The sequence below is a fragment of the Hoplias malabaricus genome, chromosome Y, assembly GCF_029633855.1.
Source record: "Hoplias malabaricus isolate fHopMal1 chromosome Y, fHopMal1.hap1, whole genome shotgun sequence".
Taxonomy (NCBI): domain Eukaryota; kingdom Metazoa; phylum Chordata; class Actinopteri; order Characiformes; family Erythrinidae; genus Hoplias; species Hoplias malabaricus.
Genome location: NC_089820.1, coordinates 38,382,295 through 38,394,996, shown reverse-complemented (window position 1 = coordinate 38,394,996; position 12,702 = coordinate 38,382,295). Strand labels below are relative to the sequence as shown.

General features: G+C 35.4%; 1 protein-coding gene across 1 annotated transcript; it reads left to right on the top strand.

Moving 5' to 3' along the window:
• The first annotated feature begins 256 nt into the window (after positions 1 to 256).
• polr3f (polymerase (RNA) III (DNA directed) polypeptide F) lies at positions 257 to 12,109 on the top strand. The gene is made up of 9 exons (XM_066655144.1): positions 257 to 512; positions 2,538 to 2,655; positions 4,079 to 4,146; positions 4,232 to 4,299; positions 5,598 to 5,710; positions 5,796 to 5,939; positions 7,059 to 7,166; positions 9,049 to 9,240; positions 10,245 to 12,109. The coding sequence occupies exons 1-9, from the start codon at positions 457 to 459 to the stop codon at positions 10,320 to 10,322; spliced, it is 945 nt and encodes a 314-aa protein (XP_066511241.1). The 5' UTR covers positions 257 to 456; the 3' UTR covers positions 10,323 to 12,109.
• Positions 12,110 to 12,702: the final 593 nt, after the last annotated feature.

Sequence of the window (12,702 nt, the reverse complement as noted above, 5' to 3'; positions counted from 1 at the left end):
TTTGGGATTCGGCCGTATTTTTTAGTCTTTATTGCCATGCGTTGCCCTATTGTAATAAATTGTACTTATTATGTGCAACGAGTATAAAAATATGAAATAATTTACAAACATTGATGCATTTTCTAAAGGGTAAAAAGTAGGAATGAGCTTAGAAACAACAATATTTAAATGTTTTAAATTTGCTAAGATGGATAATACATGTTGGATATGTCGTAGGTTCATATAAATTACTGTTTAAAAATTGGAAGTCTGTTATGAGCACAAACGTGGACGTTTTAAGCCCAGTTTTGATCAGGCGCTCTATGGGGCACCACACGCTTTCAGAGGAAAGGACTCTAGGACGCAGCACTTAATGAATATGCTGCTGTGTTGATAATGATGTTTGGAGTGACAAGACTCTTTAATATACCATTTAAACAGTAGAAAGCCTACTGATATTTATTTCAGAAAAGAGCAATGGCGGACGTTAAAGTCAAAAAGGAGTCCACGGATCCTGTGGATATTGAAAACAGGTAAGAATACGATGTTGGCTTTGCAGATACTTTAATTCTTTTTTTTTAAAATGCAGTGTTACACTTTAAAAATACTCTTAAAACATACCTCTCAGACTAATAGACTTAAAATGTGTTATAAACATGTTAATACGCTGTAAGTTCCAGAGAGAGGCTGAGGTCGTTCGGCCATTAGTGTGCTGTTACTTTTAATAATTATATTTTCTATGTCAAAAATGTCCGCATAATTATACTATAAGATGGAAACAAAGTCACCCAACGTTTTTGTTGTTGTGAAGTGTCCCGTTGTAAAGAAATCTGCTGAGTCAGAATTGTTTGTAGCGGCAGTGATAGGAGCCAGACCTCGGAAATGGTTGCAAATACGCATCCTTAGTTTTGAGAGAATGTATATGCCTTAAAGTCCCCTTCCTGTCATCGATTATACCCCTACAAGTATCTCTGTTTATTCAAATTACGTATATGCGATAAAAAATGTTAACACTGTTAATAAATATAAAGACTGGTAGTCTTTAAACATAATTTCAAGTTTGTAATGCATACATACAGTGTAGTCTAAGGCCAAATATTACCCAATGTTTCATAAATTACTTTATCATTGTAAATATTATCTATACAGATGAAATGGCAGACCTCTGTCTGGACCTCGACTGAGCCATGAGTCTATCCAGATCAGTCACCAACTTATCAGATAGCAATAGTACAAAATATCAGATAACAATATTACAAAATATCAGATAGCAATAGTACAAAATATCAGATAACAATATTACAAAATATCAGATAGCAATAGTACAAAAAACAAACCACCACACATTCCTTCTCTCTTCAGCTGAATCTGAAGACACACTAGTCTGAGAGTTTAAGTACAGAGCATGGAGTGTTTTGTTTAGTATTATACACCACAAAATGTAACTAGAAATGGCCAGAAGATGGAGTGTTTAATGTATTTGTAGTGACTAACTATTCAGGAGTGTTATGGCATGTGGGAAGAAAAGTCTCTGTAGCCTGGTGGTCCTGATCCGTATTTGGCTAAAGTGAGAAAAGATGCTGAAACAGGGAAATAAGGTCAATAATGTTTGATAAATGAATGAAAATAATTCTTTTTATATTTATAAAGCTATTTCTTTGTTAGTTGTTTTTTTTAAATACTGTGTTAAAGTGTACACTGCTAGACAGCCGTGTTTGTGGTCTGTGCTTTTGTGATTTTGTTGTACATATTTAATTCTGTGTTTTCTTGGTTTTGTCTTTGTGACATTCCTACTTCGACAACAAGATTGTTTTGCCCCTTAAGTTTTCCACACTTAAAGCACGACACCTTTCACATGTACAGTAATTACAATAGAACAAATTTTTTAATTATGAGTGTAACAACTCAAATGTGCAATACTCATACTGCTGTATACAGTATATCCGTATTTATTATTATAGATGTGTACATATTTGTAAAAAATTCCTTTTGTGTTAAATTTTTATTAGAGTGTTTATTCTTTTACAACTGGCTGCTACTGTAATAACTGCAATTTCCCCCTGGGATCAATAAAGTATTTCTGATTCTGATTCTGATTCTGATTTTTGGTTATTGACGTTAGATTTATTTTTGTAAAGGTTTTTGTAACTGTGTACATATTTTTTTTCACCAGAGCAGGGATGGCTGCCGTTATCCATTCCGTGTTTCCATTTGTCCTTTTCATCTACATTCTTGTCCACATTTTCATCTCTGTTACAGTTATTAATTTCCCATACATTAATCATAACACACACCTCATTCTGTTACGGCTCAACCCTAGACTGTGTCTTTGCAGCAGACATCAGGTTAAGCTAATCCAGTAAATACAGTAAAATTTTCTCTCAACTGAGCCAATCAAAATTGGACAGACAATTTTGCAGCTACTTCTAAACAATTTTAAATACGTACAATTTTTTAAAATGTATTTATTAAAAAAACTTTTGTGACCCATGTTGAGAAAAAGTTTGATTTCATTATGGTTCAGCCATTTAAACTATTTCAAACTTTTCTGTGTTAAGGGTAAAGGAGCTGTGTCAGCAGTTCCCACATGGGATTACTGACCAGGTCATTCAGAACGACATGCCTCATGTGGAGGCTCAGCAGCGAGCCATGGCAATCAACCGTCTGCTGTCTGTGGTAAGATACATTTTGTTCACTAACAAACTGATAACAAAGATCTTCAGTCACGGGAGCACTAGTGAGGTCTATAACTGACTAGGGTCCTGGAGTTGTGGATTCAAGCCTCATTTTTATTTAAAGATTAACTATTTATTGACGATTCAGTCCTCACTTTGAGTGACAGTCTGTGAAGAGTTTGGTCAAGTCAGGTCAAATCTATTTGTATAATTCTTTTTACAGCCTGAGGTTGTCAAAAAAACTAGCTTTACAGACATTGAGGATTAAAGCAAAAATCTAAATTAATAACACCAGGTGAGCAAGCCAAATGCATCAGTGGCAAGTAACAACTGCTGGAAGCTGGAGGAAGAAACCATGGGAGGATCCAAGACTCACAAAAAAGAACTGTCCTCCTCTGGTCAAGTAAAGTTTAAAACATAGAGTTTTAATAAAAAAAAGTCTGTATAGGTTAGGTTTAATAAAAGTCTGCGCTTAACCATTCCCATCAAATATTAGGAGCAGCTGCATGGGGATGAAGTGCACATATGTTGAGTGAAGGCATGGTGTATAACAGATGCTGAAAATGTAGAGCAGATAAACCAGAGCATGTGAGGTTGGTGTGTTTCTCACGTGTCTACCTGGGATTCCTCCCACTATGTTGGTAGGTGAATTGGTTGTGTAAAATGCAATGATGGGCTGATTTTGTTTTGATACAGATACAGATTCTGATACAATAGCTCTTTTTACTTTAATATTATCATTATTGTTGTTAACTATATTGTTGAAAAACTATACACACAGTGCATTGCATTTAAATGCATTCCAAGGGAATTTATTTACTTTACACTCACACTATTGTCTTTTTTCCTTCTTTTCGGCCATATCAAAATCATTTTAAAGAAACATTGGTTACAGTGCAACCTTCAGGTTAACATCAAAGCCCATATGTTTATCCTCTTGTTGTCATGTCAGTGCTTTGTGTTTTCTGGATGGCATTTTATACCTGGGTATACTCCAGATTATACCATGCTCGCTCAGGCCTCATCCACACATCCAGATACTTTTATAAAACATTAATAAATTTAACTTAATTTCTCAAAAAATCACTGTCAACACTAACAGCATTTTCTAAAATATCCAAATATACTCTAAACTGCACAACAACTGAAAAATGTTATTCTCTTATCTCTCTCTCCTAATAGTAAATGTCCTTCCTTAAATCTTCAATAGAACACAATAGAACCAACATAATAATGAATTTTACACTATGAAATTTTATAAATTTAACTCTGTCCTTATTATTCTACAAATTGCAAAATAAAGAACATGTCCAGCATTGTAAGAAACTGTAAGAGATTGGTGGATGTGTTAGAAAAATTACCCTGCATTATGCAAACATAAATCATATATATGCTTATGCCCTATCCAACTTTTCTGTGCTCAGGGCCAACTAGATCTTCTCCGGAGCAGCAATGGTTTGTTGTACAGACTTAAAGATGCCCAGTCAGCAAGGTAAGGGCCTTTCAGTTATTGAAAGGCTGCCAGTAATATCTGCAATATTATATATAATGTCTGGAAACTCTTTATATGTTGTCAGTAAAATGAAGGGCTCAGACAACCAAGAGAAGCTTGTTTACCAGATCATTGAAGATGCTGGTAATAAAGGTAAATGAATGCTTGTTCATCTTTGGCTTCTTTGCAGGCAATTTTTCCAGGCAAGCAAAATTTTTCTGAACTCCTAATGTTCTTTTAATATGTTTAATGACTGTTTGTCCTTAAACATATTAAAAGAATGAATCCATTGTGAGTGGGGGCTTTTTATTGAGTAAGCCTTATTGGCAAAACAGAAAGGCATTAATAAAGACAGGCATACAAAATCTAATTTCGATTCCTTGCACCCCACCTGTAATACCTACGCGCCACACAGTTTGAGAAACGCTGGGTTATGTTGACTTATTTTTGCTGGTTCAGATTACTTAAAGGTACACTAGGTAGTTTTTTTTTTTACCTTAAAATTGCATGGTTAAATTTGTGATAATACACTGACATGTAATAGTAAGAACAGAGCAACTGCCGTTGCTACTCTGGGCTCAGCAGTGCAGAAACTGCACTATATAACTTGGAGGCTAATGTTGGATTTACATTTATGGCATTTTGTTGACGCACGCATCCAGCGAGTCTTGCAAGGAGACTTGAATTACAGTGGTGGGCAAATGCAGTGTTAGGAGTCTTGCTCAAGGACTGTTATGGTATTTTTCTTTAGTTGGTTTCCTACCTTCCCCTAAAAGATATATAGTGCAGTTTCAGCAGTGCTAAGCCTGGAATAGCCCCATGAGAGGTTCTGTTCTCTTTATTTCAGGTCAGTGAACCATCACAAATTACAAGCTGTAATTTTAAGGAAAAAGTACTACCTAGTGTTCCTTTAAGTAATACCAAAATTGCTACAAATCTAACCAACTCAAATTACAAATGAGTTTCTCTGGTAATTGAAACAATGAATAAAAATATTTAAGACAAGTTAAACAGCCACATACAAACAGTCATTTTTCCACCTTAATCATACTGTTTCTCTTTAAAAGACACAGAGCTTTTGAACATAAACAAGAAGAGAGAAAGGCATTTCACCACAATTGAAAACATCCTGTTTAATTGCTTGAAGGCTGTTGGCCAGTCATCTCAGTTCTTGCCAAGACATTAATAGAGACAACCATGTTTGGTCAAGTTCAAGTTGCAGGCCAGAGATGATCAAATTTAAAGCCATTTGGTTCCAAAAGATCATAAATGTATCTATTGATATCTGAATAAGTAGTGTGTTGTGTAATTAGACCTTTTGTTATTATTTCAAATGTTTTGTTCATTTAAATTTGAAATATGGTCAGAATCTTTCAAAATTTTATTTCATACTTTTACATACACAATGCCACCTTAAAAGCCTTAAAGAATGCATGCGCTCCCATTTACAGGAATCTGGAGCAGGGATATCCGGTATAAGAGCAACCTTCCTCTGACTGAAATTAACAAAATCTTGAAGAACCTTGAGAGCAAAAAGCTCATCAAAGCTGTGAAGTCTGTTGCAGTGAGTTACGGCTTTACTGAAACCAAAGTATTAAGTAAACTTTCAAGACACTTCTTTCTAACTGACCTTTGGCTTTTGTGTTTAGGCCTCGAAAAAGAAGGTATATATGTTGTATAACCTGCAGCCTGACCGCTCAGTCACTGGAGGAGCATGGTACAGTGATCAGGATTTTGAGTCTGAGTTTGTGGAGGTTCTCAATCAGCAGTGCTTTAAATTTTTACAAAGCAAGGTAAGCAAAGTCTAATTCGGTAAATTCAACATGACTGATTTTAAGATTAGCTGATAGTTGTTGCACAAAGCCAAGCTTTTACTAGTATGGCCTATGGAGTAGCATCATTTGATCCATACAGCAGGGGTTCAATTTCCCACATGTTTAAGACCGACCACATTAATTTGTATAGCACAACACTGCATTACATATCATTGTAGCATCATCGTCATCACAATGTGCACATGCTCAATAGTCGTGGAGCATAGTGTGGATAGGGCTGGCATTGCTTTAATATCATTATCTCAGTTATTCTTTTGTTTTACCAAGAAACTGAAGACAGGCAGTCACAGACAGAGCAAATAAGGGTTGGGGTTATGGGAAAATGCAAAGAAAACCTGAGATACATACAGCATGTCTGACAGAGAAAGCAAGATTGTGCAACCACACTTGCTGTTTTCATTTAAATAATTTGCATATAGCTGTCCACATTGTCCATGTGATATCTTGCACACACAGATTATATCTGCCAATTGTCATTTATTTTACTCCAGTCATCGATACACAGAGTTTATTAGTTGCTGTGAGTGACACACAGCTGTCTAGCTGTATAACTGCACTTTTAATTGTATAATTTTGTTTTGTTTAAGTTTGCTTCTTAAAGAGGTTTCAATTATTGAAAGTTATTGAAAATATTGACACTTTCTTAGAGTAATGTTTTAACCATGAGTACAAAAATGTTGCTTTCTGTATGCCTTCTAGACACCATCTTCTTCATTCACAGATGGAGTAGTCCTAATATAAAATGATTACAATGAAAATGTTGACACTGCTCGATTAATACAAATATTTACTCATTTAATTTACAAATAGTTCCAAGCAAATGTAATGAATGAAATAGTAAATCTGAGAGTGAATGGAAATGCGACATTTCAAATTTCATAACATAAGACAATGTTTTTTAATCAAGGGAGAGGACTCCAGACTTTAAAAAGCATGAACTGAAATGAGAATATTACCTTATTCTTGCTCCATAGAGAAGTTACATTGCCTTTTTTTGTAATGTGCAAATATTCTGACATAATGGACAGCGCCTATGTTGATAACAGCAGTGAAAATTTGTTCATATGTGTATTCCAGGCAGAGGCAGCGAGAGACAGTAAACAGAGTCCCATGGTGCAGAGGAACAGCTCATTTGCCACATCACATGAAGTGTGGAAGTACATCTGCGAGCTTGGCATTAGCAAAGCAAGTCTCAATCATGGGCTGTTACTTTAGGCACTTTATTTTCAGCAGCTTGACATTTAATATTGACTAACATTTCTTTGAATGCACGTTGGTATATGTTCAGCTGAAGTGAGCTGCTTTGTTTTGAATAAAATCTTGAGTTTAATTGGACACTGTATTTAGACAGTAAGAAACAAAAAGCCACAGAAGTGGTGCAGTGCTTCAAGTATTGGCCTTACCACCAGGAGAGCACATGTTTGAATCTAGGTGGTGTCTCAGCTTTCCAAGTGTAGGGAGTCCTAAGCCTCTTTCACACCTGAATCTCTAGAGAAACTCCAGGTTATTGTGTGTCTGCACATGATGCACACATATTTTCATGGCACTCACCTCGATAAAGACACTGCCCTACTCGGTGATGAAAATCCTCCATCTAGTTTATGTTAAAATGGGTCAGCGTCTGTGCAGCACATGCACGTAATTTTCCCTGAACATTAGCGTCTGTGCTCGCACATGCGCCGACTCCAAATTTACACAGTCTACTAGGGGTCTTGTTGGATAACGTCCAAAGCAAATTTTGTGCGTGTTTGCGTTTTCACATACAACTACTCTGGGCAAATTCTGGAACAGTTACAGTGTATGTGTGAAAGGGTCTCTAGGGTGACCAATTGGCTAAATATGACTGAAATGAATTTATATAATTGTAGAGGGCTAATAATTGTGCAGACAATTTGGCAAAAGTTTAGGATAAAGAAAGTTTTAAAGAAAGTTTAATTGCCATATTAAAAGGGGTAAAAAAAAATATTTGCAAATATGTTAAAGCATCACTAGGCCTTAATTTTACCTCAAAATTACAGCTTATAAATCACTGTAATGTTTAATTGATCTGTAATAGTGAGAACTAATGTCATTATAACTCCTTGCTCAGCACTCCAGAAACTGCACTTCCTCTGATTTCAGGACAGCACTGTAAGAGTAAATTAAACACTTGAACTATAGGGGGAGTCCAGGAGTAAATATAGCAAATCTTATGTAGTGTTGCTTTAATAAAAAAATGACAGATCATATAGAAACTGCCAGTGTGAAATAAATTTGTTCACTTTCATTATTTCTCACAGCTGGTGATGTTCACAATTCCTTGAATTCTGCAACCACCATTTAACTTCATTTCTAAATGTTCAGAGATACAGCTTTTTGCTCTTATCTAAGTACAGAGAAATGCATCAAAATTAAGGCCTAAGATACAATATTGATGCTGCCAAAAAAAATACAGTAATCCCTCGCTACTTCGTGGTTCATCTTTCGCGGATTCGCTACTTAGCGGGTTTTTTCAAGGGGGTTTATGGCCGCTATATCGCCTAAAAAATTTCATTTTCTTATGGTGTGTAAATTAAAAGTATTTTTTAAATTATTATTATTGTGTATTAGACTAGGCCTGTAGGTGACAAAATATATAATTTACAAGTATTTCTTACATACAGTACATGTATTGTTCATGTCCACATCCGAGTGAAATTTACTTACGCTAAATCACAGCTTAGGATTTACTCTATTAAAGAAACTGGTAGGATATCACATGTAGTTCCAGCTGAAAAACATTATAGAATGACTGTTTAATGCAAAGGGTGGGTTGTTAAAAGTACAGGGAGGGTTTTAAAAGTCCAAATACTCGTTAAATACATAAAAAATATATATATCTTTCCTCTACTTCGCAGAAATTAGTTTTTCGTGTGTGGTCTTGGAACACATCCCCAGTGAAAAACGAGGGATCACTGTATTATTAATAGTGGAATGTTGGAATATCTTGTCCCTACATATTCCTTCCTGTTATGAACATGTGCGGAATTTGCTAATCTGTAATGTTGTGGAGGTGTATGAAGGGGTTAAACAATGCTCATGTGTGCAGGTGGATCTGTCCATGGAGGACATAGAGACTATCTTGAACACACTAATTTATGATGGAAAGGTGGAGATGACCATCATTGCAGCTAAAGAGGGGACAGTGGGATGTGTGGATGGTCAGATGAAGCTCTACAGAGGAGTGTACCCCATCATCCAGCCAACAGGCCTGGTTAAAACTCCCTGTGGCCTCTGTCCGGTAAATACTACAGTTATCCCACAACCAGTGAATTCAGTGATGTTCGCACTCCAGACACGCTGACCCAGAGTAACTGTACTCTTAATGATGATTAGGCATACTCGAATTCTGAGAAGTCCAGTTGCTTAAATGTCCTCCCAGCAAAGGTCCAAAACTTGAGATGTGTGCTTTGTCTCATAGTGCTGCTTGAAATTGTTGCTTTTAATTAATGACACGTCTTATGATTTTTATTATTATTATTATTATTATTTTTTACAAACTTGGGACAGGTGCCTGTTTATCACTGTGTTGCATCACTTTTTCTTTTAACAACTGACTTTTAAAACTTGGTGTCATAAGTGGAATTATTGTTTTTTGTTTTGTAATGCTGTATGAATCTATGCAGAATGTGAATATCTTTCTGAAATGAGCAAGGCATTCCTTTTAAAAAGGAATTCCTTTAAAATTGTGCCTTCACAATTGTACAAGATGTGCTTATTTTATTTTACTTTTTAAACATTATACAGCATTAGCTGTCTGTTGTTGCCCCATTTCCATTTTTTTTTTTTGTTTATGCATGTTACTGGCATCAATTTGAAAATATAATTGCATATAATTGCCAAGAAACTCAAGTGATGTCAGGTCTGCCACAGATCCAGAGTTAGTGGTATGTTTACACCACTCACTTCAGTAAAGACATGGCCCTACTCAGTGATGAAATTCCTCCATCCAGATTGCGTTAAAATGACAACAGAGGAACACATTTCTTGAAACGCCCATAACCCATTATTGACCCGTTTTTGCCTAAGATCTCAGAATTAATCAGTGAGCAGCAAACTAACAAAAGCAAAAAGAGGGAACTTGGTAATGGGTAGAATAATAATGCTGTCTTTCAACTGCTCTTTTTGCAATTAGAAAAAAACGACTCTTTAGTTTTTCATTTTTTTTCTGTTAATTTTTGGCCCAGACATTGTATCTGCTGAAAGCGAAAGCTATAACATCATGATTTTCTGTTTTTCTTCCAGGTGTTTGATGACTGTCACGAAGGTGGAGAAATCTCACCCTCCACCTGTGTGTACATGGCTGAGTGGCTGGATTTCTGACCTATAGCTGTGGGCAATATATATATTTTTTTTTCTTCCCCCCCCCCCCCTCTGTGGAGAAAGTGCCATGTGTTCTGCAATGATTTGACGCAATAAAAAGTTTTATTTATATTCTATCTGTGTTAGATGAAAATAAAATTTAAATGTATGTTCCTGAGGCTAAGTGTTTTTTGTTTTTTTTTGCCTGTTAAACACACCAATAACAGTTGAAAATCAGTTGTACAATTTGTGCCATCAAAAGCATGACAATATATATTTTTTTCTTCCCTAATTGTTTTTCCTACTAGTGATTTCCAACTTGCTGTTCTGGGCAAAGCTGGTACAACATGCCAATTGTTAGCACCCAACTTCTCAGATTTTTTCCTCTTGTTTCAGTGAATCCCTGTGGGGAAACTGAAAAATATCTACCTCCTCCTGCTGATCAAAACTGGTATAATATGCTGAGTGTTAGCCATTAAAAAGTATATATTTTTACCCTTCAAGCTCACCACACAAGTAGGAAAATGTTTTAGATTTGTATGTAACAAGCAGAAAAAAGTAATCTGGAACATAGTCTCAGGAATGTTCTTTAAACCTTTCTTTTAATTTTGCCCTTCAGGGCTTCCGTAGTATCAGTTTATGGAATTCAATTAAATAAAGGAACAAAATAAGCAAATATAATAGCAGCACCACCACTCTGGCACTCAAGATGCTCTTTATCCCTTCAATTGTTGCTCTTTTCATATTGTTGGAACAAACATCTCTATTTTTTGCCCTTTTTAAAGTTGTTGGAATAGATGGACTGTCAGACGGAATCACACTGGGATAAAAACCTTAGGACAAGTGGATTAGTAGAAATGCTCCAAATATTTTTGAAAAAAAATTGCCCCTAAGGTGATATGGTGGTTGTTTTTAATGTAATATATTCGGGCCACAAAATAGTATATTATGGCCACAGAGTAATATACAGAGGCCACAATATAATATTTTATTTAATTTCCGCAATAATAATAATAATAATAATACATTTTATTTGTAATGCACTTTAAATTTCAAGAAAATCTCAAAGTGCTACAGGATAATCAGAAGCAATAAAAATCTATTAAGAGCAAGTAAATAAAAACAACATCAGAAAAAAAATTAAATCCTAGTAAGCCTTTATATAAGCAATATATTATATCATGGCCCTAAATTTTTTCCTGTGGCTTCAATATATTATATGGTGGCATCAGTATATTATCTTTTCTCCACAATATATTTTGTGGCCGCAGTGTATTAATAGGTGCCTTCAACATATTATGGCCACAATATATTATTTTGTGGTCTCAATATATTACCTTGTGTCCCCAATATATAGTTTTCTCGCCACACCCCATAGATTCCTATTAAAAGATGTTTGTTCCTTCTCCTTTGTGGTTACCATTCTGGAGAGTTTTTTTTTTCCTGAATAACAATTATATTTACCTATATTTTACTTCTGTTTAGTCCTTCACATTTGCATCTCTGAAAGGGCATCTTTAAAATCTTACATATTTGGAAAGCAAACTGTGTGATTAACAAAATCTGCTAGTGCATTTCACAACACAGTTCAATTATTGAGTTCCTCAATTATGTAATTAATTGACTCTATATTCCATCTGATTTTTATGTTAGGGTTGTTTTGTATGCTTTTGGTTACATCTGAATGTTTGACTTCTTCAAATCACTGTAATCTAAAAATTTCTCAGTAATTGTTTATTTAATTAGTAAAGCAGTTTTGGAATACCTGGTGGTGAGTAAAGAATGGGAGTGAAGTTACGAAACATTATGAAATTTATTCTGATTAACTTTGAATAAATAAATACAAACAGCTTGTGGCTAACCATTGCTTTTTTTTTGGACTGATCCCATCACAAAATTTTGGGAAACATGCTTTTTTGGAAGTGCACAGCACTACAAAGATATTGTGCCATTTAACCCAGCAATGGCAGTGACTGAAAAAAACAAACAAACAAACAAACACACTAGTTCAGAAGAAGCAATACATGTGACCCTGTTGAGGTGGTCAGCCACCCCAGAGATTGAAGAGCAGCTGTTGGTCACATGTTCTGTAACTTTGGTCATTAATGTTTAGGGAGGAGAAAGCACATTTCACTCAGAAATACAGCATTTCCAGTTGTGTGGGACTGGTAACAATGCAAAGGTCTAGCTGAGGAGAACTGAGAGTTGGTGTTCTCCTCCAAGGTTGTTGAGCTCTGACAAATTTTTCTTTGCATCAAAAAAAAAAAAAAGTTTATTAAAATATAGTTGGATAGGTGCACATGCGGGTGTGTTTATAGTGCTGGTCCTAAGTCTGGATAAATGGGATGGTGGCATCTGGATGGGCATCTGGTATAAAAACCTGGGCTAAATCTATTATGCT

Excerpts from the sequence above, each read along its gene's own strand:
- polr3f (XM_066655144.1), top strand. The coding sequence starts at position 457 with ATGGCGGACGTTAAAGTCAAAAAGGAGTCCACGGATCCTGTGGATATT. Across the intron at positions 4,147-4,231 it reads AAAGATGCCCAGTCAGCAAG|TAAAATGAAGGGCTCAGACA; the intron begins GTAAGGGCCTTT and ends ATATGTTGTCAG. Across the intron at positions 7,167-9,048 it reads GCGAGCTTGGCATTAGCAAA|GTGGATCTGTCCATGGAGGA; the intron begins GCAAGTCTCAAT and ends TCATGTGTGCAG.